The sequence below is a fragment of the Setaria italica genome, chromosome IV, assembly GCF_000263155.2.
Source record: "Setaria italica strain Yugu1 chromosome IV, Setaria_italica_v2.0, whole genome shotgun sequence".
Classification (NCBI taxonomy): domain Eukaryota; kingdom Viridiplantae; phylum Streptophyta; class Magnoliopsida; order Poales; family Poaceae; genus Setaria; species Setaria italica.
This window is the reverse complement of record NC_028453.1, coordinates 37322496-37349956: the sequence shown is the minus strand read 5'-3', so window position 1 is coordinate 37349956 and position 27461 is coordinate 37322496. Positions and strand designations below refer to the sequence as shown.

General features: G+C 44.9%; 3 protein-coding genes across 9 annotated transcripts; 1 reads left to right on the top strand and 2 right to left on the bottom strand.

The window, feature by feature from the left end:
* Window positions 1–2982: 2982 nt before the first annotated feature.
* LOC101757297 (probable cadmium/zinc-transporting ATPase HMA1, chloroplastic) lies at window positions 2983–11999 on the bottom strand. 3 transcript variants are annotated; one of them, XM_012845596.3, is made up of 14 exons: window positions 9496–10136; window positions 8746–8896; window positions 8473–8657; window positions 8122–8268; window positions 7690–7885; window positions 7392–7504; window positions 6832–7073; window positions 6123–6228; window positions 5655–5819; window positions 4801–5017; window positions 4456–4643; window positions 4288–4374; window positions 3795–3981; window positions 2983–3614 (listed from the first exon to the last, which is right to left on the bottom strand). In XM_012845596.3, the coding sequence occupies exons 1-13, from the start codon at window positions 10003–10005 to the stop codon at window positions 3802–3804; spliced, it is 2487 nt and encodes an 828-aa protein (XP_012701050.1). In that variant the 5' UTR covers window positions 10006–10136; the 3' UTR covers window positions 2983–3614; window positions 3795–3801. The 3 variants fall into 3 exon arrangements, with proteins under 3 accessions (XP_012701050.1, XP_012701051.1, XP_004966187.1); XM_012845597.3 differs by lacking the exons at window positions 2983–3614; window positions 9496–10136 and adding an exon at window positions 11502–11999 and having other exon boundaries at window positions 3628–3981; XM_004966130.4 differs by lacking the exon at window positions 2983–3614 and having other exon boundaries at window positions 3628–3981; window positions 9496–10135.
* Window positions 12000–13024: 1025 nt separating this feature from the next.
* On the top strand, window positions 13025–17466 carry LOC101756352 (pentatricopeptide repeat-containing protein At5g65560). 5 transcript variants are annotated; one of them, XM_012845153.2, is made up of 4 exons: window positions 13025–16259; window positions 16481–16752; window positions 16884–16961; window positions 17158–17466. In XM_012845153.2, the coding sequence occupies exon 1, from the start codon at window positions 13146–13148 to the stop codon at window positions 16110–16112; it is 2967 nt and encodes a 988-aa protein (XP_012700607.1). In that variant the 5' UTR covers window positions 13025–13145; the 3' UTR covers window positions 16113–16259; window positions 16481–16752; window positions 16884–16961; window positions 17158–17466. The 5 variants fall into 5 exon arrangements, with proteins under 5 accessions (XP_012700607.1, XP_022681624.1, XP_022681623.1 ...); XM_022825889.1 differs by lacking the exon at window positions 16481–16752 and having other exon boundaries at window positions 13025–16141; window positions 16814–16961; XM_022825888.1 differs by having other exon boundaries at window positions 13025–16141; window positions 16481–16961.
* Window positions 17467–17828: 362 nt separating this feature from the next.
* On the bottom strand, window positions 17829–27181 carry LOC101755686 (DNA repair protein REV1). The gene is made up of 21 exons (XM_004966125.3): window positions 26745–27181; window positions 26495–26610; window positions 26322–26398; window positions 25343–25866; window positions 25014–25148; window positions 24247–24379; window positions 24064–24152; window positions 23920–23970; window positions 23600–23803; window positions 23259–23378; window positions 22614–22706; window positions 21877–21936; window positions 21708–21794; window positions 21539–21622; window positions 21142–21214; window positions 20939–21007; window positions 19805–19900; window positions 19341–19711; window positions 18559–19196; window positions 18373–18433; window positions 17829–18087 (listed from the first exon to the last, which is right to left on the bottom strand). Exons 1-21 carry the CDS (start codon window positions 27039–27041, stop codon window positions 18046–18048), a joined length of 3420 nt encoding a protein of 1139 aa, XP_004966182.1. The 5' UTR covers window positions 27042–27181; the 3' UTR covers window positions 17829–18045.
* Window positions 27182–27461: the final 280 nt, after the last annotated feature.

The window sequence follows — 27461 nt, the reverse complement described above, 5'->3', positions numbered from 1 at the left end:
TACTTGCACCCGATGGAGTCTGAATTCGCCGAGAGGAAATCTATTAAGCCTTAACTAATTCCAAGGACTAACAAATGTAGGGCACCAGTAAACCATTTGCTAATGATGGATTAATTAGCATAATAGATTCGTCTCGCGAATTAGACTCCATCTGTGCAATTAGTTTTGTAATTAGCTCATGTTTAGTTCTCCTAATTAGCATCTGAACATCCGATATGACCCTGCTAAAGTTTAGCACCTCGTATCCAAACACCCCCTTAATTCATGTCTTTGATTTTTCAGTTCCGGTTCAGTAACCACAGCAGCATATGGTAAATAAAGCCTTCAGCTCTTCAGAGTTCAGATGCAACTTGTGTTAGACAAAACACATCACTGAATCATGGATCTGATAGCCTAATGACATGAACACCTAAGAATGTAATTAATTAATACTTAATCTCACTTACATGTGCATTAGTAGATGCCCTTAGGCCGTTGATGTCCCCGTACCTGCTTGAGGAGGTAGACATGGCATGGAGGAAGACTGGCGAAGAACACCGTCACAGGCGGACGGTAGCCTTGAGGAGGTAGACATGGCATAGAGGAAGACTGGCGAAGAACACCGTCACAGGCGGACGGTGACCGGCGGAGGCCTTCAAGGCTGTGCCTGTGCCGAGAGGGTTTGCTTAGGAGATTGTTGGCCTAATCCCTTTTGATCTCCTAGGTCTCTTCTTATAGCACACGCCGTCCTTAGGGACAGTCAGGGTCAGACTGTCTGTTACATGGGGTGGCTGTTAGCCCGTCAGGACTCAGTCCCTTAAACCAAGTCACGGTAAGCGACGATCAATTCCAACAACTTTCCTACAAGTTTGGAACCTAAGGAAAACAATAAGAGTAACGAAGATGCCAATGCAAGCTCTGATACGCGGAGACGATCACTCTACTTGCACCACATAAACCTAAGCCGCATGGAGCACTCTGAACTCTGAAGTACTGTGGAGCATCCAGTTCTTCTGTCTCCAACATCAGATCGTCATCATGGAACCGGAGCCAATCTCGCACCGTTCTCCTTTGCCTTGACCTGCACAAGATGGGATCAGAGTTACAGATTGCAGAGGAACTGGGGCCAGCCCTTTGAACTCTCTGCACCAGCACCATCTGACCGACGAATCCTGCACGATGGACACCAGTGCACCACCCGCCATTGGCGACATGAACCAAGTAGAGAGACTTGACCTCGCCGATCCCACGCCGCCGGTCTGGGGAAGGGGAACCCGAAGGTGCTCGATCCTCCATTCACCTGCCAGGACAAAACCGGGAGCGGCTGAGCTCGACATCCGGGGCCGCGGCCTCAGCTCTGCCGGCGTTTTCCCGGGCTGCCGCGCCGGAGCCACCGGAATCGTCGTGGGGGACAGCGACTGGTCGGGGCGCGACGCGAGCGCGCGAGGAAGAAGAGAAGGGCCCCCTCGTGTCGTTACGCGCGGCGATCTTGGCCTCAGGTGTCCGATCCGATGGCTGTGGAGAGCAGAGGGTGGACGGTATTTCATTTACCGTCCACCCCCTGGGGTCGGGGCCGCCGCCTGCCGCTCGCCACCGCGCTCCTCCCGCCCTACTCCTCGAGGCTCCCCCCAAGTCATCGTCGAGCGTACGCGCTAGCGCTCGCTCGTCGGCTTGCTGCCCGAACGACGACGCCGGATCGGCTGGGCCCCTCGCCGTGGACGCCGGAAGCATCGACGCTCCTCGGACCTCGGACACCTCTCGTCACCACCGACCATGGCGATATGCAGCGCGGGCGCGTCGTGCTCCTGGTTCTTGTTCTGTCGAAGGCCCCGGATAGCCCCGCTGGCGGCGAGGTGAGCGAGCAGGGGAAGCACGACGTGGGTGCGTTGAGCAGCGCGGCGTTCCGGAGCCCGGCCACCTGGCTACTGAACCCACCGTTCTACGTGGGAAGGTGAGACCTGGAGTCCTGGACAGTGTGGACACCCACTTGCACCAACGGCCGCGGCTCTCCGGCAAGTCCTTGCCGCCTACGGCGGACGGGAAGGGCGGCCGCGGCTCTCCGGCAAGTCCTTGCCGCCTACGGCGGACGGGAAGGGCGGCCGTGGGAGAGCGAGGACCATAGCAGCCAGCGACAGCGAGGGACTAATGTGCGAACAGCTGGATCCGCGATAGGGGGTTATGTGTAAATATTTGGATCGCGGAGAATAGTCGCGATCCAAATTGAGGGGGTTTATGGAAATATTTGGATCGCGGAGAATAATCGCGATCCAAAATAGGGGTAAATGAAAACATTTGGATCGCGGAGAATAATCGCGATGCAAACGAGGGACTGGTTTGCAAACATTATTGACCGCGGTACGGCTCCCCCTCCGCCGCCGGTCACCGCTCACCGGCGGCCGCCGCCTGACGTCGACAGCACGCTCCAGTTTATTCAGTGACAAGGCGCGCTCCAGCGTCTTCTCCAGTTCCGGCGGAGGACGCCAGCACCGCCGCCGCAGCCCGGCGCCGGAGCAGAGCACGTGTGCCGCCTCTCCAGCGCATCGCCACCCTCTCCGCGCCGGCTTCCCTTCACCGCGCTGCCTCGCGTCGGCGGCATCAGCCAACCTGTCCAGCCACAGCCCGCCCTCCGTCTCCAGCTCGCCCTTCCCATTGTCGCCGTCGATTTGGTTCCGTGGGAGTTCAAATTGATCAGTCTTCTGCTATGATCAGACCGAGTGAATCGATGAGATTCCAACACCCGACGATTTAATGAAGAAAATGGAGGAATTCCTTTACAAATTTCAAGCCTGTTTAGAGCCTGACCGCAAAAATTCAGATTTCAGAGACAGAGCAAGAGAGATCTTTCCCAATTCCTTCTGAATCATCAGCATTGCAGCTCAGCCCATGTTAATTTTGCACCATGGATGCTCCCTGACATGCTGTAACTTGTTGGTACCATCAGGCAGTTGTACACAACAAATTAATAGGGCTGGATAAGGCATGAATAAATTCACTGCAATGACATGAATGGACAGGCATGTTTTATTGATGATGAAATTTCGCAAATCCAATACTTCAGTACATTTTTTTTTCTTGCACATCTGCACCCAGGAAATGTACATGACGAAGTCGTCAGGTCTTTCTTTACCAAATGTTCCCCGTTACACATGGTGGCATGGATATACCATGTGTAAAAGGAGTTGCGCCAAACGCCGGGGTTCTGCGGCCGTAAACGAATAATATGCTTTTCATCGTCATCTCTCTAATAAGCTGATTCTTTCTTCTTCTTTTGAAAGGCCAAAAGGCTGATTCTGGACAAAATATAGGCTGTGCCAAAGGGGCCACATATCATGGCATCGACAAAACCCTATTCATCTCTCCTTCTATACTTCACCACAGTTTCTTATTATAGCAACTCTATATCTATATGTAAATTGAATAATTCCCAAGTATTAAGGCAACTGCTTGTGCTTTATCTGAAGCCCAGTTTCAGTCTTTCAGTGCAGAATCTTCCTAGATTGGCATGACGCATTTTCTCTTCGTCTGTGGGGCGCTTCATTCATGTCTCATGAGACGATGTTTTGCTTTGGCCCGCCAGTCAAATGGTATGCTTGCTTTGGATTCCCATAAACGAACGGGCCAAACAAGCCTGGCTTCTGCAGCACATCGTAACAGAATGTTCAGCACTATTTTTGACTTTTTACCTCAACATTAAGCCAAATTTTCTTTCTTTACATGGTGGTGATAAGAGTACAGCCTACAAAAATTAGGTTAGAACCCCTCATCTAAATTCAAACAGTACCACACAGAAGGTAAGAAAAGAACCGTTGCTGTACATGGTATCTACAAGGGAACAGTGTTCGCGACATAGTTTGATGAAGAGTTGTTGAACTTGGATGAGAAATAATTCCTTAGTCCATCAAAGAGCTGCCGGATGTCGTCTACCAAGGACCATGTCGGAGTGTTCAGGGCTCGTATTGAGTTGAGGCACACTAGAAGGGTTCCTCCTTCATGAAGAAGTACCTGAAAATTGTAATGAAGATAGAAATATGAGCACAGGGGAGAAAAAGGACTACACTTGCAAATACCATGACACTTTGCTGGGAATGCATAATGGAAATATGTATGAAGAACCCATCCAATAGATGGGAACTGAAATCCACTATTCGTGTAGAAGATTAAGGTGCCACTCCACTGTACTACCGATGGGTATCTAAAACATTGCATTTATTAAACCTACAATTTAATTAGGGCCCAGGTCACTTGAACAATTGCCAAATTTCCTAGCAATGTAAACACAGATGCACCTAGCCATGACAAGAAACTTACCGTCAACCAAAGAGGAAGAAATCCCAAGACAGAAGGAAGCGCAGCAAAAACAATACAAGTTAAGGCCAGGGCCACACTTTGTTTGACCTGTAAGGATAAACCTCAAAGTGTAAGAAACAGTAATATTGCATGTGAAGCTGAAGTGTCACACATGCAAACAATCTATACCAGTGAAGTTGTTTGGCGGGCCTTAGCAATGCAGAAAGGCACCCCACAAATATTATCCTGCAACAACAGAACATCTGCCACAGCCACTGCTGTTGCACTGGCACGTTGGGCTAGAACCATTCCGACTGTTGCAGCTGCAAGAGCTGGTGCATCATTTATACCATCACCGACCATTATTAAACCTCCACCTAGAAACCGTTACAAAGGTAAATGATGAATAAACACAGGGAAAATGTGCGTAAACAAAAGTTATATAACTTCAAGTACAAGTTTCTATGATACAGGGTTGAGCTCATAAATAGCATAGGTTTCCAATCTTACAATTTAATGCTAAAAGAAATGTACCTCGCTCCCTTGAAACTGCTTTTACTTTATCCAATTTGTCCTCTGGCTTTAAAGAGAAATGGACTTCGTCAATACAAACAGCTTTAGCAACCCTCTGGGCACTTGATTCATGGTCTCCAGTGAGCATCATGATGCGAAGTTTAGCCTTTTCTCTTAAGGTATGTATAACTTCACAAACACCAGAACGGGGTTCATCCTCAAAGTGGAAAAGGGTTACCTGAAAAAAATAAAATGAGCTGATATGAATATCATGCTCTTGACATCAGTTTACTCTTCATTGAGGGTACTTTGTACATTCTCAAAGTCCAAAAGCTTGTTGCTCAGATGGAGTTACTACGAAACCTAAGGGCTAAGGCTCATAAGGTGATAACACATTCAAATCTGTGTACTTTTTTGCAAGCAGAAGAAATTAGCACCCTGGCAGAACCATGAGTGCAACATAATACAGTCACTGGTACAACCTTCTCACTGGGGTCAGTGGTGACTGAGCCTTTGGCCAAACAAGGTGAGGTTATGTTTTCTTCCGATGAAAAAGCAATCTAAGGTCAGCTTCACTTGAAGAAGAGCAAGTTCAGAGGTTCTAAGTAGGACTCAAAGAAGGCTATAATGTCCAAACCAGCCAAATCATGCATCAGATTCAAATTATCAGGGCACCTGCTGATCCAGTTTCAAAATAGAGAGGCCAACAGGCTATATGCCCATACTCCCATATCAGATGGACCAAACACTAGCGTTGATACCACCTGGGATGTGTTTTGGTGGTTCTGACTCTGCAATGGGATGGGACCATAGTGGTTCATCACTTAGGTGGAGTAGAACAAAGTACATGGCCAGATACATGAAACTTAACTTACCTTTTTATCAACAGATAGAGCAGCTTGGACAAATTCAGGCCCGTATGCAGAACCTTTTACTGCTTGTTTTATCTGCTCCGATTCACCATTAGATCTGTATAGTGAAGAAATATAGTCCACAGAACCAATAGATGCCTCGGACAGCTCATTTTCGCTGTTTCTTGCCTGTAATGCAAATGTATGAGGTGTTAGGCTAGCATGTCAAAGGCTGGCTCTTCCAATTACTCCATACCGACCAAACAACAAAATACCATGCTAAATTGTTGACTTGTGAGTAGGTAGGGAGAATCTGATAACCACTGAACAACACAATTCCATTGGATGAAACACATGCGACTTACAGCATACATTAATGGCCAATAGTAGTAACACACCTAAGTTGTATCTAACAGCAGGTAAGTTCTTTGACATATTGAATATTTCCAGATGACTTTGCTGATTGAAACGTATTATGGAATTTACACATACCTTTACACCACTCAAAGTAGCAGCAACTCCCCTACCAGGTAAGCATTCAAAACTTTCTACAGCAACAGCTGGAAGCTCCTTTCCAACAGAGTGATCTAAAACAGCCCTGTGATCATGCAAACTCTATGTCAATTGTTTGGTAAGGACTAGTCTACAAATGTCTGTGCACAAAAGGAAAAAAAAAAGAACAGCAGAACCTATATTATATGCGCTGCAAGTCTCAATGCCATGCTTCAACTAGTGCAAAAAAGACATGAAAATCTACACCAAAGTTGAGTGCAGTGTTCGAAAACAAGCTATTAAATGTACACCTAGGTGCGCTTAAGCGCGAATCGGAGCCCCAGCCCATTATACAAAAAAGAACAGTAGAATCTGTATTTTGCTGAATCGGCATAGATAAGCTCATTGTGGCATTCATGCTAACTAGGACCCATGCTGGTCTAGTGCAAGACCACAACTAACACCTTGTGTGAAATAGAAATTAGAGCAATCACATGCACAGAATGCGCCAACAAATGCAACGTCCAAATAAGCAACACAGATATGTGCCTGAGTTTAACCACAACACTGGTACAGTATTTATGTGCAGGGAATAGATTCTAGCCACGCCTAGCAAGCCCAAGTAGTGGAGAGTTCTAGTTATGAGAATGCATGCAAATCAGAACAAAACAATTAAACAAACTTTTGGAAAGTTATCCATTATCTCTACCTTCCAATAGGATGGGTCGTTCCTTTCTCCATGGCTGCAGCAACAGCTAGAGCTTCACTTTCACAGTTTGGAGTGCAGCAGGAAGGATCGCTATGACCATTTGTCACACCCAAATGTCCATGGATAGGCTCGATTGCTTTGCATGTAAGCTTCCCCGTTGTTAACGTGCCTGTCTTGTCAAAAGCAATAGACTGACAAGCTGAAAGAGCATCTAAGACATGACCACCTTTCAACAAAATTCCCTACAGGGGAACAAAAGAAAGGTTCATCAATCCACTATACCAGGTGGAAACAGAGAAGCTCATAGAAAAGGGTGTGTTCAGAAAGAGAAACAGCTGTTATGGTGCTATCTCCCATTAAATCCAGGTGGAACTCCGTAGATGCAGTAATCGTACCATTTCAACTAAGATTTTTATTAGGATACTGTGAGCTGTACTCACACAGTCACACTTGTGTACAATATGAATTAAATTCTTGATGCTTTCATGAAATTCATAAGCCAAGAAAGTTTGTATCACATCAAATGAAGAGATCGAACAGCTGAAACTTTCAAACAGTACCTTACTAGCAAGAGAGCTGATTGCAGTTGCATATGCCAATGGAGCTACAGCCAATGCACAGGGAGATGCAGCCACCATAAGTCCTAATCCACGGTAAATTGAACCCCTACAAACTAAAGAAAATGTCAGAGCACAGAAAGTTCTAGCCTGGAGCTAAGTGTATCAAATCAATTAAATTGATCAATCAAAATCGACAGCAGGAAAGTTATCCAAAGCGTATTGCATTAAGAACTATCAAGAAGTACATAATATAAGTAGATAACAGGACCAATACAGCAGTGTAACATTAGAGGGTTACCTGAGTTACCAAAAAAGGGCCACTTAAAGAGTAACGGACCCAACAGTGCAACAGCCAAAGAAAGGGCCACCACAACTCTGCTATAGTACTCTCCAAACTCATCAAGCCATCTTTGCAACTTTGGCTTGTTTAGCTGGCCCTCTTCAGTCAATTGGACAATTCTGTTGAGTGTTGAATCCTCCCATGATTTGGTCACCTAGAACAAAGGGTAGTAAACAGACAACCAATGATTCTCTTGCAAGGTGGCAAGGAACAATCTAGAAGAGAAGGAAACATAATATACTAGCAAAGAAGTATTGTTACTAGCAACTACTGACTATTAAAACTAAACCTTTGTTAGATCTCAAAAGGTTAATTAGGTTCCCTTCTCTTCATCAAAGAAAGTTGGAACTGGGCAACCAGCCTCTTCATTTAAGGGGAAGAAGGGCAAACCTTTACAATCATCATTCCTTCCAAGTTCCTGGCACCGCCTGGTATGGCATCTCCCACTGTCCTTTCAAGAGGTTTTGTTTCACCAGTTAGGTGTTCAATTGTGACAGTTGATGAACCTTGGTAGACTTCTCCATCAACAGGCACAGCCTAAAGAATACAAGAGCTGCACCAAAATGAGATAAATTTCTACTATATAGAATAAGAACACCAACAGCACGAAGGGCAAAAAAAAGGATAAGTCAAACCATTGTGCTCAGTTAGAAACAAAGTAAAAAATCCACGAAGAAGCTATGAATTGAAAACAAAAATAGGAAATGCAAGGACTGAAATTCTATACAAGATATAACACACCTCACCAGCTCTGACCAAGATATGAGAACCCACTTCAAGATCATGCACAGGAACTCTGGTATAACTTAAATTTGAAAACTGTACAGATTCTTCACCACTTGTTTCTAACAACAGGGCAAATTCAGGGTGATTTTCCTTCAGTTCCCTCACATCAAACATTGACTTACTTGTAAAATACTCTTCAGCTGTAAGAAATAAGAACAGGAAACTTTTAATACACACACGACCGGAGCTAACACATGGGACTTCAAATTGTTGTCAGAAGAAATGTACCGATATGAGCCAAGTTAAACATTGCAAGAAGCAGGCCACCCTCCAATGCATTTCCCATAAATATAGAAGCAAACGCAGCAAGAGCCATAAGAACATGGATATTTATTCTCCCATCAGCAATATTTACAAGAGCATCAAGCGCTGCAGACACCTAAACAATAAGCAAGAAACGTTAAGCAAGCCTCACAACAACAAATTATTCTGATCTTCCTTGTTAGGGAGGAAACCAAAGCAAAGAACAGTTTCATGTTCAATTAATTTCATTTTATATTGGCATGACTGTCATATCAGCTGCTGATAAGCTGTAGCTGAAGCCTCAACAACAGAATGGCTAATTTTAAGCTTGAACAAAGAATATTAAAGTTCTATGGTATCATCCAAATAGCAGCTTCCCTCTGTAAGCTTGTACGTAAACTCACCAATGACACTTGACCCCACAAAAGTTTATGCCAAAAGTTTTTCCAAAGGATGAAGTCCTTGGGATGTGCTCATTTATAACTGAAACCCCAATCTCATGCTTTAATTTCCTTAGCAACAAATTCTCATTGAAATTACTGCAACGTAGAACTGACATGACCCAAACGCTAACTAGTTCCTCTGAAAGTGCAAATGCTATGTGAAGCAACTGTGACCAACTGACCATAGATTGACAGCGCAACTTCAATTGAACTTAGTTAGTGCCAGCGGTGATCCTCTGATACTGGGCAGGAACGTCGAAACTAGCAAAGGAGCAGAGTGGATATGCATTACCCCGACGAGAGGGAAGGCGACGGCGATGAGCGTGGCCTGCAGGCGCCCGACGGAGCTGAGCAGCGCGACGTGCGGGCAGACGGCGGCGATGAGGAGGAGGCCGAGGGAGATGCAGCAGAGCTGGAGGTTCTCCCGCAGCGCGCTGGCGACGTCGGCCCACCCGATCGCCCGCGCCACCCGCATGACCGCCGCGCCACCGCCTCCCCCGTGCGTGTCCACCCCGTGGTGACCGTGGCCGTGGTGGTGGTGGTCGTGGCCGTGGTGATGGTGGTGGTGGTCGTGGCCGTGGTGATGGTGGCTGTGGCCGTGGCCGCCGTGCGCGCGGGGGGCGAAGAGCGGGGACTGGCGCGAGGCGAGGAGGAGCGGCGGGCGGCGGGTGAGGGCGAGGGGCTTGGGCGGGGAGCAGCGGCGGCGGAGGTGCGGGAAGGGCGGGGGCCGCGAGAGGCGGAGCAGGTGCGCGGACGGCGGGGCCGGCGAGGAGACCGAGGCGGAGGCGGTGAGGAATTGCATCGCGGCGGGCGGCGGGTCGGGGAGGGAGGGAAGGCGGAGATGGGGATGGAGATCGATCGCTTCGGCGAGGCGGTTGACGCTGCTGATGGTGCTACTGGTGAGCAGCTCAGAGAGGGGGAGGAGAGGAGGAGGAGGGGGAGAGGACTGGTCCACCAGGGCTTACTTTTCTGGCGGGCGTGTGGTGGACGGGTGGCTGCGAGCCAGGCGATGGCGATGACGGGCGTGGGCGCGGCCGCGCGGGGGCCCGGCCGGGGTTTGGCTCGTGTCGTGTCGTCACCGTGTCAACGAGTCGCCTTCGCATCATCGTGCCGCGCATGGTTTTGCTACATGTCTCAGCTTTGATTTTGCGATTTGTAACTTGTTAATCTACTGTACAATGCACACGACGCATTTATGTCTTTTTCGGGGGAAAAAGGGGCTCTATTTTGCTGTACTTCTGTCATGAATATTTCAGTGATATCTTTGGAAGAAACAATATTTTAGTGATACATGGGTCCACTACCCCACTTACGTCAATGATATTGGAATAAATGGAACTCTAAAATATTGGAAATGAAAAATTAGATAATTATAATGGCAAGGAAGAAATATAGGGGGCTCCTATGTAACTTCCGTGTGCTGGATAAGCAACATGGTTTTAAAGTATATTGGGTCCAATTAATAGTCTAACTTATATAGATAAATAAATTTAAAATTTCGAAAGATTACATTCAACATTTTTATGAGAATATGGATCAACATTTAGAAATATACTACATTCAACATTTTGGGAAAATAACTACTTTTAACATCTTTCACCTCCTACCTCAACATTTGGAAAACCCGATTCAACATTTTTTCAAACAAGATTCAACATTCCAAAAAATTTTATCTTCTTCAACCTTGAGGCAACTTCTTCCTCAACGCACCTAAGGAGCGGTGGCACGGCCTGAGGGTGGTGGCGGGGCACGCGCGACTGGCGGTCGGGGGAGGGGGAGGCAGTGCTTGCGGCTGGAGGCGCGCACGGTCGATCCCGCGAGGGCTGGCGGTGGCATGCGGGGCCGGTGGGGAGCCAGGGCACCACGGTCGTTGGGCTGCCGGTGAGCTTTGGCGTGGCGGTGCGGGGTAGGTGGCAACTGTGGTGGGGCAGGGAAGGTGGTTGGAGGCAGTTAGGGTTGAGGAGCGAAGATACATCCGACGGATATTATTGTTTACACGAATCAAACACGGGCAGCTATCGGAAGCCATATGCCCATATAGGATCAACGAGAAATCTAAGCTCCGCCGATCTACAGTAGCGTGAATTTTTCAAGCAAATTTTGATGAGGCCCAGCCCAAGTTAGGGGCAGAATTTCTGGACGAAGAAGTCCCAGCCTTGTAGGCCCAACACGGCAACACTACATCTTCCATTTTGCCTTCGTAGCATTTACTTTGATTTCAACTCTATTACTTCTTGCTTTTAGGCTTCCAGTAATTGCCAAATCTAACAAAATGAGCAGGAGTTGGGTCAGCATTACCCCGACGAGAGGGTAGGCGACGGCGATGAGCGCGGCCTGCAGGCGCCCGACGGAGTTGAGCACTGCGACGTGCGGGCAGGCGGCGGCCACCAGGAGGAGCCCGAGCGAGGTGCAGCAGACCTGGATGCGCTCCCGCAGCGCTTCGGCCACGCCGGCCAGCCCGATCGCCCTTGCCGCCCGCATCACCGCCGCGCCCCCGCCCGCCCCGTGCACGTCCGCTCCGTGGTGACCATGGCAGTGGCCGTGGTGACCATGGCGGTGGTGGTGGCCGCGGCACCCGTGCGCGCTGGGGGTGAAGAGCACGGATCGGCGCGCGTGGAGGAGCAACGGTCGCGGGGTCAGGGCGAGGAGATTGGGCGGGGAGCGGCGGCGGTGGCGGAGGTGCGGGAAGGGTGGGAGTGGGAGGCGGAGGAGGCGCGCGGACGGCGGCACCGGCGTTCCGGCGACCGAGGAGAATGGCGCGGGTGCGGTAATGAACTGCATTGCGGCGGCGGATTGCGGTTGGTAGCAGAGAAGGAAGGCGGAGAGCGGTCAACGGAGCGAGATCGCGTCGGCGAGGGGGGCGCGCTGGTGGACTGGTGGTGATGGTGTTGGAGGTGAGCACTGAGCAGCTTAGAGGAGGGAAAGGACGGGAGGGTGTGAGCAAGGCCATGGCCAGTGGCGACGATGGTGACGAGGTGTCGTCACCGTGTCACACAGTTGCCCCATCGTGTCGCGTATGGCCTTGCTGCTTGTTTCGTCCGGGTGCCGTTGGTGTCGTCACCGCGTCGCACCATCTGGGCCATCATGTCGCATAATATAAACGTGATGTGGGCACATGGCTCCCTGGCTGCCAATCATGCTATCAGCGTTTGATTTTGAGGTCTCGTTTGAAAACACAGTAATCTCCTCCACACTTTGTTTGGGCACTTCATGATTCCTTCCAAGTAACCAAACGATAACGAAGCCTTAATTCATAAAGTACGGGATGGATTGAGACTGAAATTAGTTTGCTTCCTGCTGCAATAATCCACACGATTGAGACTGAAATATTTTACTTACTCCATCCATCCGTTCTAAATCGTTTTAGTTTTTTAGTTCATCCTACTCCGCTTATCTTACTCCACATAAATTGATTGTATGTGTTTAGAGAAGTGTTTATCACCACTTCCAGTGCTTAATTAAAAGGTGGATAAGATACTTAAGTTTGCACTAGTGTTTGGTTAATGTATGTTAACATAGTCTTGAGCGTACTTATTCGCATCAATATGCATCGTAGGTTTAACTTTTGTAACGGAGTACTTTGAATTCAAAACATGAACATGCTCGGCTGGCGTAGATCGGAGTTAATTGGACTCAGCCGCACTGCTCTGTTTCTTGAGAAACAAGCTCAAAAGAAAAGGAAAAAAAATCTGAAATGGGTGCTGGTTCTTCTTGCGAAATACGCTTTCCTGCGATAAAGACGGACTGCGCGCTCACTAGTTATCCCGCAGCAAGCGGCTTGTGGCAAAACGCCTTCACCCTTCGGTGCCGCAAGCGCAAGCAACGGGGCATCCCAAATTACTCGGCCACCGCCGCCGCCTCCGTGCCGGCGCGCGGCTAAACCCCCCGTAACCCCCACCGCTCCGCCGCCGCAGCCGCAAAACCCTAAACCCCGCTGCCACCATGCCCCGCATTCCGCCCGTCCCCCGCCCCTCCGCCGCCGCCGCCGCCTCCACATCCACCCCGAGTATCGTCGCGGAGCTCGGCCACATCATCTCCACGCGCCGCTGGAACAAGGGCGCCGCCTACAAGCGCCTGTCCCCCTCCGTCACCGCCGCGCACGTGGCCGACCTCCTCCGCGCCCCGCCGGAACCTCTCCACCCCGCCACCGCGCTCGCCTACTTCGAGTGGGTCGGGCGCCGCCCCGGGTTCCACCACACCACCGCCTCCCACGCCGCGCTTCTCCGGCTCCTCGCCCGCCGCCGCGCGCCCGCCAACTACGATAAGCTCGTCGTCTCCATGATCAAGTGCTCCGACACCGCGGAGGACATGCGCGAGGCCGTCGACGCCATTCAGGCGATCCGTCGAACGGGTGGCGCGCGGCTTGCGCTGTCCCCGAAGTGCTACAACTTCGCGCTCAGGTCACTGTCGCGGTTTGACATGACGGAGTGTATGGGGAAGGTGTACTCTCAGCTCGTGCAGGATGGGTTGCTGCCAGACACGGTGACTTACAACACCATGATCATGGCGTACTGCAAGGAGGGTAGTCTCGCCATAGCACACCGGTACTTCCAGTTGTTGAGGGAGTCTGGGATGGAGCTGGATACATTCACATGTAATGCATTGGTTCTGGGGTACTGCCGAACGGGTGACTTGAGGAAGGCTTGCTGGCTACTCCTGATGATGCCGCTGCTGGGTTGCAAGAGAAATGAGTACTCCTACACCATTGTAATTCAAGGACTCTGTGAAGCACGACGTGTATGGGAAGCACTTGTGCTTCTGTTCATGATGCAACAGGATGGGTGCTCCCCGAATCTGCACACATATACACTTTTGATGAAAGGTCTTTGTAAGGAGAGTAGGATTGTTGACGCTAGGGCGTTACTTGATGAAATGCCTCAGAGAGGGGTGGTTCCAAGTGTTTGGACATATAACACAATGATTGATGGGTACTGTAAGTTGGGAAGAACAAAGGACGCCTTGGGGATTAAGTCGCTGATGGAAGGTAATGGCTGTGATCCAGATGATTGGACATACAACAGTTTGATTCATGGCCTATGTGATGGGAAGACAAATGAAGCTGAAGAATTGCTGGACAGTGCTATTGCGAGAGGTTTCAAACCAACAGTTGTTACATTCACTAACATGATTAATGGGTATTGCAAGGCTGAAAGGATTGATGATGCACTCAGGGTAAAGAATATCATGATGTCAAGCAAGTGCAAACTTGATTTGCAGGCATATGGAGTGTTGATCAATGTCCTCATCAAGAAGGATAGGGTAAAAGAGGCTAAAGAGACATTAAATGAGATTTTGTCTTATGGTTTAGCTCCTAATGTTGTCATCTACACCTCTATAATTGATGGCTATTGCAAGATTGGGAAGGTTGGTGCTGCACTAGAGGTCTTCAAATTGATGGAACATGAAGGTTGCCGGCCAAATGTCTGGACTTACAGTTCATTGATTTATGGTCTAATTCAGGATCAAAAGCTTCACAAGGCAATGGCTTTAATAACTAAAATGCAAGAGGATGGAATAACTCCTAGTGTTATCACATATACTACTCTGATACAAGGCCAGTGCAACAGACATGATTTTGATAATGCTTTCAGGTTATTTGAAATGATGGAGCAGAATGGCTTGACACCTGATGAGCAAGCATACAATGTCCTCACTGATGCACTATGCAAGTCTAGAAGAGCAGAAGAAGCTTATTCTTTTCTCGAGAGAAAAGGAGTAGTCCTAACAAAGGTAACATATACATCTTTGATTGATGGTTTTAGTAAGGCAGGCAACACTGACTTTGCTGCCACCCTTATAGAGAAGATGGTCAATGAGGGTTGTAAACCAGATTCGTACACATATAGTGTACTATTACATGCTTTATGTAAACAAAAAAAGCTGCATGAGGCTTTGCCTATACTGGATCAGATGACTCTAAGGGGAATTAAGTGTAACATTGTTTCCTATACAATACTTATCGATGAAATGATCAGAGAAGGGAAGCATGACCATGCGAAGAGGCTGTTCAGTGAAATGACTTCATCAGGACATAAGCCTAGTGCAACCACATATACCGTATTCATTAACTCATACTGCAAAATAGGTCAAATAGAGGAGGCTGAGCATCTAATTGGGGAAATGGAAAGAGGCGGTGTTTCACCTGACGTGGTTACCTATAATGTATTCATTGATGGTTGTGGGCATATGGGATATATGGATCGTGCATTTTATACTCTAAAGCGCATGATTGATGCATCATGTGAACCAAATTACTGGACCTATTGTCTTCTGCTCAAGCATTTTCTAAAAATACGTTTGGGTAATTCTCATTATGTAGACACTTCCGGCTTGTGGAACTGGGTAGAGTTGGACACAGTTTGGCAGCTTATTGAAAGGATGGTGAAGTATGGTGTAAATCCCACAGTAGTAACATACAGTTCTATCATTGCAGGATTTTGCAAAGCAACACGTCTTGGAGAAGCATGTGCACTTCTTGATCATATGTGTGAAAAAGGTATATCTCCCAATGAAGAGATATACACAATGCTTATCAAGTGCTGTTGTGATACCAAGCTTTTTCACAAGGCCTCGTCATTTGTGAGCAGCATGATAGATTGCGGGTTTCAGCCTCATCTTGAGTCCTACCAGTATCTTATTACAGGCATCTGTGATGAAGGGGACTATGACAAGGCTAAATCACTATTCTGTGACTTACTAGGAATGGACTATAATCATAATGAGGTTGTATGGAAAATTCTAAATGATGGTTTGCTCAAAGCTGGCCATGTCGATGTTTGTTCACAGTTGCTGTCTGCTATGGAGAATAGACACTGTCATATTAACTCTCAGACATATGCTATGGTGACTAATAGCCTGCATGAGGCTTCTGGCAGTGTGGTTAATGAACTCAGAGGAGAAGCTGCCTGACTGACCACTTCCATTCTTGCAAAAAGATGGTAAATTTCATTTACTATTCGTTCCCTCGGTGGGCAATTGCATAAATTGCATGCTTTCTATGAACCCAAGCTCAACATTTTGAAAGTAGCTATTCCATCTCGGACACCAGGTTTAATGGTAAGTGTTCCCAGAGGCACAGATCTCATAGAGAATGTTGTTTGCACCACCTCTTTTCAGAACGCTTATTACCTGAAAGCTGAAAATGCATATTTCCATTTTCATTTTGGGTCATGGGTGCATCTGACTTTTTACGTTTTTTTTCCTTCTTTAAAGAAACCACTTGCCTGCATATTTTGGAGTTTTCCCAAAGGTAAACAGTTTTCTTTTCTTGTAACCAGGAGGAATCTTTGCAGTTTTGATATCTGTGAGCGGCATATGCAAAGCTGCTTACAGCATAACATTGTACAGCATTGACTTGAGACAAGCAGCATCCAGTTAGGAATTAGGATGGTCTTTGATCAGCATAATCCCGACCCAACACATGCTTGTCAGGGTATTCTGTCAAATACGAACAAATGAAAGGCACCTCATTGTTTCCGTTTGTACTCATGAATTCCTAAAATGCTTTGCTATGCATTTGGTTATCTAGAACGCGTTAGAAGTTTGCAAGGTGGGTTTGTATATTGCTTCCCTGTTTTCTCATAATAATCTTATGTTCCATCATTTTTCAGCTGATGCTTCAACTATGTACTGAGGAAGTGTAAAGAAAACCAGTGACAGTTTTGTTTCTACATTGAACAGTGTATTCTCGGTCAACTAGGATGACTTTGTGTTGTCAATTTTCAGAAGCATTGTACAGCAGACCGCAGACGAGTTAGGGTGAGTCTCTTGTTTGCTGCCTTCTATCGGACAACTCATTTGGTGTATAATGCTTCCTAACTGTAGTTCAGGTTCATGGAAGCATGAAACTTAGAACAGCTGTTAAATTCAAGTGCCTTTCCCCTTGCATCCCTTTGATTGCCACATTTAACTGCCATATTTCTTTTACATCAGAGCTTTTTTTTGTTGTCTGTAGGTTCCTCATGAAAGCATTGAGAAACTGTTCGAAAACCAATCAACTCCAGAGTCGGGAGAACAAGACTCGGGTTTCATTGGTGTGCCTCGATTCAATGTATAAACATTTTTTCAGTAGTATGCCCTTCTGTTGGTATTTGGTAGCCCCTTATTGCGGTTTTTACAGCCGTATACTATACTAATGTTGGTTGGACGAGCCACACTGGAGCAACTGTACCCTCATTTTTAAAAAAAATGGGAAATACTAGGTATTAGTTCGTATATTTTATATATGAATACAAGCACAAGGGAAAATATTTCGTTGCATCTACGAATGTATGCTTTGTTCGTCCTTACTCATTTACTTCAGGTTACCGACGATGGTGCACGAACTTTTACTGTGGCTATCGAACACTTTTATATCAGATAATGCAAATATCAACTCTTTAACCCGTCTTCGAGTTTATAATTACTGTTAAATCAAATTTCTTTGCAGTGATGTCACGAATCTTAGGCTTTGAGAAACATCATAGTCATGGTAATTTGGTGTTCGCATCAGTAACCTTTTTGAGTTCTATATTGGTGATGAGTAGGTAGCCCATTTGGAACGTCACAGACTCACAGCAAAAGGCCCGTGCAGACCATTGATTCATCTGAAATTCTGACTGATGCAACGAAGAGCGAGCGGCATGAGGACTTTTAAAATGTTGTGGTTATATCATCAAATCTCAGCATGTCAGTTGTCCTTTTACGAGAAATAATTACATGTCCGTCCAAAAGGAATCTGCCAGCACTGTAGTTTGTCTTTGCAATGGAACGATAACTGACAGGCCAAAAGGGTCACGACGGCATACTAATTCTACGGCATTGCATCTTCATACAGCAAAATGGCTTGAACTTGAGCACCGACCTAGAAATGCAGTGTCCCGCCATAATGCTGGCTGACGGAATCCTACAATATGTCATACGGTTAGATGCCAATAGTCTTGTGTATGTAGAGCACAGCATGAGTCTATTAGAGAAGCTATTTGCTAATCAAATAACTGAATAAGGTGAGGCCCATAGCCTTTCTAAGTGATCAACTGATGGCAAAGCACTGGCTCTTGATTGCTTAGATGTCTGGAATGCATGGAAGAACTGGATTTTTAAAAATAACATGAAACCAACTTTCAAACATACAAGCAGTGCAATAAACTTACAATTAGGAAGAAAAACAAAGAAGACACAAGGAATTCACCTGTAGAAAAGGAAGAATACTATCATGTAGTTCTAGAAAGAACTCCGATGCTGACGCGAACCTGCAATGAGATAAATTTTGTAAATGATACACCAATATTGTTTCATGACAAGAGAACATTTATGCCGATTTGATGGTCTCAAGAAATAGATGTATCCAATGAAGCTTGAATACTTTTGTACTTACCTTTTCATAAGGCAAAAACATTTGTAGAGCTCTTCAATGTCAGTTTCAACCTTCAGTTGTATATACTGTCTAAGAAGCTCGGATAGACAGGAAAGTGTTTCATTCCATTCTTCACTACCTGAGTCTGGACACAAAGATAGGAACGAAGCTAAAGGCTCCAAAACAGCCGATAATGGTCGGCTACAGATCGAATCTGTGTGTTGCTCTGCAATTACATTCAGAATCAAGCAACTGCTAACTCTAAACTGTTCAATCCATTTTTGAAAGCTTCCTGGTGGGACAAAAATACTTCGGTCTCTTGGATCATCAGCTCCACCATCATTGAGAGATCTATTTTCAGCTCCACCATCATTGAGAGATCTATTTTCAGCTCCACCGACATTAGGAGGTTTACTTTCAGAAACATTGGAAGTGCTGCATGTAGGATCTCCTGGTCTATGTAATGGAAGCGCGCTAAACAAATCAGCCTTCACATCCTCAGGTAATTCCTGCAGAACTGCGAAATCTGCCTGGCTTAGAGAATCAGGCATCAAATCAAGCTGTGTAACACATTTTGTTTTCTCAACTAATTCACAAGCTCTTGAGCATGAAGCATCATTGGCTGCTTTAACTTCTGATAGCTGTTTGTCAGATTTTACCTGGGGCAACAGTGAAAGTTTGTGTCAGGAAGGGATTGAAGTATTAAGATAAAGCGCTAACAGCCTAACATAACTGAATTGTGTGCCTGCACTTTATTTTGAACCTTCTTGCACCACTATGTTTCAACTTTCAACAAAGCTCACCTTAGTATCTTCCTCTAAATGCATGGAGTCTTTGTGATCTCTGTATCCTTGAAGCTTTGCATCACCAGCAGGTACAGAGTTCTGAGTAACTGCTGGCAAAGAAAGAGACTTTGAACTACTTTCCTTGCCCTTATCACTATTGAGGGTGTCCAGTAGACCTTGCAATTCGCCCTTGTACATGTCATTCATTTCAGACATTATTTCTGGAGGAAGGTTCTTCAGGACCTCCAGATCAAGTTGGGATAATGGTGGTAGCTCGACATTATGAACTCCGGTAGACCTATCACTTCTAAGGTTCCTTTCTGATGACTGAGATGTCGCACCAATAGATAATGGTCCAGATCTTCTCAAATCCTGCTGTACGCTTGTCCCTACAGAAGCTCCAAACAGTCAATATTTATATTTTCCCCCAATGAGCAGAACACGGTCAATAGCTTCACATGACTGCAGCAGTTGCCCAATACCTGCAACATCAACATTCCCTGGCATCTCATCGCGGCGTTTCTTGAGTTTTGCAGCTGGTGAAGCAAGCCATGATTCAAGCATATTCCCTTGTGGTGCTTCATTGAAGAATAAGAACCATTAGGATTAAGGAGCTAAGTGTCTACAAAATAAGCAAGTCCCAGACGCTTATTTAGGAAAATGAGGGTAGTGTTTGCTGGTTATAGAGCTACTTTTTTTACTAAATTTAGCTTAGCGTGCGAATTTTTGAGAATTAAAGGGGTAATGTATAAATTGTAAGAACTGTTGAATTGTTGCATCAATTTACAGTATAAGCATCTTGTTATATTATTATTTCAGGCATATCAACAACAGTGTTTCCTTTATAAGAAAAACATTGCAAAGCGTTTAAAAAAATTGAAAATGTTACAGAGGACTAAAGCAACATGTGATGGGAATATTGCAGTGGTTCCAGCATGCACATATCTCAATTTTGTCAAACGCTCAGGAATCAAATGCTAAGTTGCTGGTAACCATTGAAGTCACTGCTCTTTATCTAAACAGTAGCAGTGATGTCAGCTAGCACTGATCTTAACAGTATCTACTGAAAAGAATCTAGAATTAATAGATAGACAAACAGTGCACCCTAGACTTAAGTTTCAGGTGTAGTTGTTACTGTCAGTTATGTAGCATTACCGAGAACAGACGTCCGAATCTTAAAAAAATCGGACGGCTCGACGTATGTTCCAATAGTTAAGCATCGATGTTGCAACTATTGTTTCCGCATGTTTCACAGTGAATGTTGTATGAAACATAGTGTTCATGTTGCAGCAAGAATTTCTATCCCAGAGTCAAACGACAGTCATTTTTTTTTTGCATATTTTTCAATGTTGCAACTATAGATTTTCAATGTTGCAGATATTTTGGTTTGATGTTGCAACGGAGCATCTGATGGGAAGTCCGGGCGCTGTTAAGACATATTTTGCTCTCAGATGCTTATAATCAGAAGAAAATGCACAAAGATCACACCTTTTTTATTTTATCAAGAAATTGCTGTTTGTCTACCACTACTGAAATCTGAAAAGTATATTTACACCAAACCAAAGGGAGATAGAAATTTATAAGGAAATAGAAAGGAGCCAAATGACTAAAGATACCTCCCCGAGCTAAATCTGCATGCTCAAGCTTTGACATTGCCAATCCAACTCCACGAACTTCCTTCACGTCTGGAATATGAGATTGCACAACTTAGTCATTAACACAGTAATGACAACAGAAGGGAGTCCAAAGAGATGGGTATTTCATTAAAGCTCTACAGCACTTAAGTGTGTATACATAGAAAAGAATGTATTGAATTTACCAAGGTGAAGAGCTGAAAACAATTGTTTTGCAATTCTCTGGAGAGTGACAAAACTGTCGGTTGCACCTGCAATCTTTGAAACAGTACAGGGGGGTAAGATCAGAAATTAAAAGAATGCAAAATGCACCTGGTAACGTATAACATTTCAGCATCACAAGAGTTTAGAAGCAAATAACATATATAATATTACGTCCAAAAAAAACATATATAATGATGTGCACTTCATAACTCACAGTACAGGATAAATACTTAGCTCCATGTATCATCAAAATTACATACTATAATAACTTGACACAGAAAACAAACTACTAAAAAGCTAAGGTTATGTACTATTACTGCTGTTTTCCCCTTAAAAAAATTAAGAATATGTATTAACATGCACCCGTGAACCCCGTACCGTCATGGAGCGACTCGTGGTTTCACAGTCACCACATCCCATATACTTTATTGGCTCTCCAGCACCTTCCCTTCTTGTTTTCACCTTCAATGCAAACATTCAGTTGATACCTTAACCACTCATTGCACAAATGAATAAAAGAAAAGTGTGTATAGTCAGTAGAAACAACCTTAAGGGTAATAGTACGTCCCTGAACTCCACAGCCCTGTAAGCGTAGAGAAACCTCCTTGCAGAGGTTGGTAAGAAAATGCTCAGCCTGCAACCAACATTGAAGTAATCAAACGTGGAAGGGCATAGTGCTATAATTATACAGAACAGAGAAACAGAAAGAAACCCACATCTTTGTTGTCGTTAAATCTGACTCCCCAGTTGATTTCAGCACCCACAGATTTTGTTTCCTGCATTTTGTGCAAAGGACAATACTTAGTAGGCCACTCTGGAGTAACTATTTAATATCACTAAACTTATTATCACATTTTTTTTCCTTACAAAGGGTTGGGCAAGATGTTAGAAAACAAATAAAGGAACTCTAAACAACTATCCTTCATGCTTTGATGCTGGTACCCCACGTATAATAAGCATACTCTCCGTAAATTTAAAATTTATTTAATACCAATCTAAGAGAACTATGCGCAGAAGATGAGATGCATAATTTTGCAATGTGATTATCATGGAACTACAAGCTCCCAAGTTACTATACCTTAAAAAAAAGCATAGTCGTTGAAACTATATCAACAATTGAACAAGTAAAGCAAACAGACTCACTAGCCCAACCAGGCAGCCCGATTACTTTAATTAGGCAACCCGAACAGACTCGCACTGGGCAACACTTTGTATGTGTATCCGTCAATCAGGCAGCTCAATTGCTTTAATTAAAAATGGACAGTTCAAATTGTTATTTCTGGATCAATTTCTTAGGCATTCTTAGCCTCTTGGGAGCCTGACCAGACCAGCAGAGCTGCCTGTTCCAGGTATTTCCATCCCCGGCGCCAGTCAAGTCCAGTTTTCAGTAAAGCAAAATAGGTGCAGGTGTTCACAACTGAAGTATTGAATGAGATGCTCTTTTTCTTTTTACCTGAACAGAACCAACAACTGAATGATCAATTCCTCTGCAACAGTTCCATAAAAGATCACCAATTTTTTTTCCGAAGTCCTTGTGGAGGGCACCCTACAAAAGAAGCACCGGCACATAGTAACCATATTTGGAGGTATTCAGTTGAGAGTGTAAGCAAGATTGGCACACAGAATTGTAGATTGACTGATCACAACGTGATGTACATGTACATATATAGGTAACAAGTTCTAGGCATGTAGCTTACAGATACATAATCACCGTTGAATGTCCTTGCCGATCAGTCTATCACTAATCAGCGATCAAGACTACTGGTGCACTCACGGGCTCTGGGCTGGCGGTAGCACATCACGTGTGGGCTCTAGCCTCTAGGCCTAACCAAAGGGTAGCTAACCCGCCTGTCTAACAGAGACCACATCTATAAAACTAAAGAACTGCATTATGTGACCATCACATAGTAGATGACCCAGATAATTTTCTTATGACTTGTAAAGAGCACAATCATTTTATTATGTAGTAATTGGCATTTAAAGTCAAAACTGGAACACAATATTATACTTGAAAAATAGAGGACTGGAAAAATCATTTTTAGCTTGCATGAGGAAGGGGACTGGTTTAGGTTACACTACACAAATAGTGCCAACAAACCTTTGAAATGTTGCGAAGTTGACCACAATATTCAATTTCTTTGCTTTTCAGTTTAGCTGAAACTGTATGACCAACGCCAGGAAGTGCTTTGATACAGAGACTGCTTAAATAATCATCAGCCTGTAACAAATATATGTCGCAGTAAGTAAATTGCATATCCCTTTGAACATCATGCTATTAACTGATTAAGACAAGCTATGGCAAGGAATGGAAAAATCTTATGAAAATCCTACATAAAAATTATTGTTCCAAAAGGCCCTCGTTCAAAATCACCTAGAAAATGGAGTTATCATATAGAGATAACAGTGGGCACAGACACGCAGTTAGCAACGTGCACATACCTTCTCAGAGGGAATAAAGCATTGTCCATTCGGTTTTGCTGATCTGGTAGCTAACCGAGCTAGGAGCATGTTTTCAGCAATACCTGCACTAGCAGTACACTTTGTTGCATCAAATATCTCACTTCTGATTCTCCGTGTTACTTCCTCAGGATCATCATGCAAGCAATCAGTCATATCCAAAAAGGCTTCATCACAGCTCAAAGCCTGAATTGTAGATAATATTATCAGAGTTGTAGATGGAAATCTCTCAGAATCTAACTTTGTGGGTGTATCACCAACGAACATGTGCTGTGTCTAGCATGGACAATCCTGAAACGTACCTGGACCTTGCTGCAATGTTTGTGCAAAATTCCATAGAACTGATCAGCAACCTACAAGAATTCCAGTATCTCAAATTACCAAATTCAACAACAAGAAGAAGACATAGCCATAAAATGAAGTAACTTAAATCCTTAAAGATATACCTCCTCATATGCATCAAATTTATATGGAACAATCTTTAGGTGAGGACACCGAGCTTTAGCATCTCTAACAAACATGCCAGCCTTTATCCCTGGAATTCACCATGCAACCTATCTTCAAATATGTTCACATAACTAAAATTACAATTTCCCATTGTAAAATGAAATAAAATAAAATAGGAGCACCATAATTTCGTGCCGGATAATTTGCAGATGATATTTCTGCTGTTCCTTTAGGATTGTCCGAATGGCAAACTGCTACCGGTTTATCATGCAGATCTGGCACATTTCTGATGACGACAGACACGAAAAAGCAATCCTGGAGGAAATATTATGTCAACGATCAAGATAATTAAGTTTAACACAAGCAACTCAAGCATATTCCTGATGAAAACTGTTACCAAACTACATCTTGGAATTGCAGGGTATGACACAAGGGAAAATAAAAAATGGCTTTCAATTAGTGATGAATTCAACTAGTATTTGAAGCTATAGCTAGGGCTGAACCTTTCACACATAAACTTATTTATATGTAAATCTGTTTGTCTCTAGGGGTGGAAGTTGACTCTCTTTTCACATAGAATCCAACAGCAGGAATCTTTGTTTACTAGGATGGAATAGTAGTCAGTAGGTAGTTGCATTCACAATTCAGCATATGGTTAGCACTTTGTACACAATCATATTCCTAATAAGATCTTTTGTTCTTTAAAAGTACATTACTAATTTATCATGCTTACTGGATTCAGAACTATATTTGAAATCCATACTGCAAACTGATCTGACTTCGTATATTTAGAGGGTTGCTTAGATTTTTGCAACCAAACAGGGTGTGACGGTGAAAGTAATACGCCCAAGAGCATAGCAGAAACAAATAATCTTTTTTCTCTGATAAAGAATTCAACACTCAAGATGCAATTCTATTTTTGTAGCTCACCATAGGACTACAAGATTACCATATCAATATGAATGATTGTTTTCTTATTCCCTGAATGATCAGCATTCGACTTGATGCTTTTAGCTTCTAGTAAATTTGAGAAGCGCTTTCTATACCGATTCCTCCATGTCCCAATGAAGTGCAGTCGAGAGTACTAGAACACCAAATAAAATCATAAAACTAATCAGTATGACCAAAAACTGCACGAACAGTGTACGGGTAGATATCTGAGCAGCAAAGCTAGTAACAGAAGCTTAAAAAAGATAAAATAACAAATTTATCAATACTAGAGCACCAAATGCGAAAAATGACAAATCAAATATTGTTATTTGTTCCACAGCGACATACCTTAAAATAATTCTCAACAAAATTTGGGTCTGTAAGGGTTGAATGTGGCCGACTAGAAGGTTTAGCTGCACTTTTCTCCAATGGCGAGGACAAATGGCTGCCTGTAGAGCTTGTACTGCATAAGTTTGAACACCTTGACTTAGCATCAGGGGACTGAGCCACACCACATTTACCATCCATGTCATTAACCCTCCTCTCTGAACATGCACTTTCACAATCATACTCACCCTCATCAACGGCAAAATCTCCACTCTCTCTTTCTTCAAAGGTTGATGCCTTCAGTTCATCTGAGGATAACGAATCATTTGATAACTCCACATTATCCAATGAAACTTCACTTTCACAACTCCCACTTTGATACTGTGATCCCTCCTGAGCAGATGAAGATTGGAACTCAATGTCCTTATTTTGATTGTTTTGCTCCCCCAGGTGACGCATTTCATTTTGTTTCTCGGAAAAGAAAGCAGAAAGCTTCATTTGCTTTCGGCTTGAAGAACTATTCTGACTTATTTGATATGGAGCACCTGAGTTCAAAATAGCAAGAAAAGATAATGCGTAAGAATATATTGATTCAAGTACATAAGTCTATATTTTAAGAAACTAATCTTGCTATTCTTGTAACAAATGAGGGCATATGTCTACAGAACTAAGCAAAATAGTGTTGGATCATGATTTCACATATAACTTTATAGTTCTAATTACAGGGATATCTATCTTAAGTTCTTAACTCAAGGAACAAATTATTGAGAATGCTCTGCTGGTCATTAAAATAAAACATCTATCTTAGTCCCAGGAGAAGTTTACGGTCAGTGTGTAACCAAACGATGTAAGCCCACTCAACCTTGTCACCAACGAGCACATTACCAGCAACATGTTTAATAAAGATAGAGACACTAATTAAGCTAAAGTTGCAATAAGGAAGCAGATCATTCAGCACTAGACTGACAACAAAAAAGTGAGCAAGGACAAGAGAAAATACAGTTGAGGATCCGGTTCTCTGCAAGAGAATCCACCACCCATGCCGGCTTCACAACTGGAAGTCCCTTGCTGAATGCTCTAGATCAAACAGCAACACGATCATCAATTCATCATAATCAAGGCAGAGGCATACTAACAGAAGCTCTAAGGCTCCCTTGCCCTACACTTGTATACCTCAAATTCTTCATTTTGCTATCAGGCAGGTTGCTGCAAACAATGTGTGTCACCGTGTGCCTAGAGAAGTAATTAACAAACCGGCCGCCATTGTTCAGCATAATCTCCTTCAGTTCCTAAAAATCCCCCCAAACAAAATAAAATTAGACCGACACGACCCCCACTGGTTTATTAGCTACAACATTCAGTTGCGATCAGATAATTAGGTGCGAGAAATGCTTAGGATGAGATGGCGGTAGGCTGCAGGCACCTGGCTAGAAGGGATGGTGAAGCCGTCGACGAAGATGGAGACGCCCGCGAACAGCCCGCCTGTGGCCGCGCCGGAGGTGGAGGCGTCGGCGTCGAACTGCGCGGCGAGCTTGCTGTTCTTCGCGGCCATGTAGCTGCCGAAGTCGGCGAACGGGGAGGAGGCGAAGGCGCGGCGAGGGTTTTTGGCGGGGTCGGAAGGGGACCCGCCGCTGGCCTCGTCCCGCGCCCGCTTCTGGCCCGGCGACGAGGCGGCCGCCGCCGTCGACGGGGCGCGGCGGCCGGATGAGGTGGAGTTCATGCCGGCGGGGACCGCCGGAGGGGAGTGGCGGCGGAGGCGAAGCGGTCGATCGGGGCGGCGCGGCGGGCGGGGAAATTTGGGAGCGCGCGAGTCGAAGGGTCAAGTGGGCGAGCGAGGCGCGCGGTGCGGGCGAACGCGGAGCGCCGGAAATGGAAACGGTCGCCGGATGGGTTCGTGTCGTGCTCGTGCTCAAGCGACCGGGTGCGCGCGCCCCGTTCCATCGGAAATCGACGGCCAAGGCTTTTCCGCGGATAGGCTTTTTGCTGGAAATATTGCCAAACCACGAAAGTTCTCTTAGCACTGGAAAAAGTTTGAACAAAGTTGCGAAATTAGTTCTTCTACCATTCCATTTTTTAAAACTAAAGACAGGAGTATTGTCGCATCATTTTAAGAAGTTGGCTTGTAGGAGTATTAAGTTAG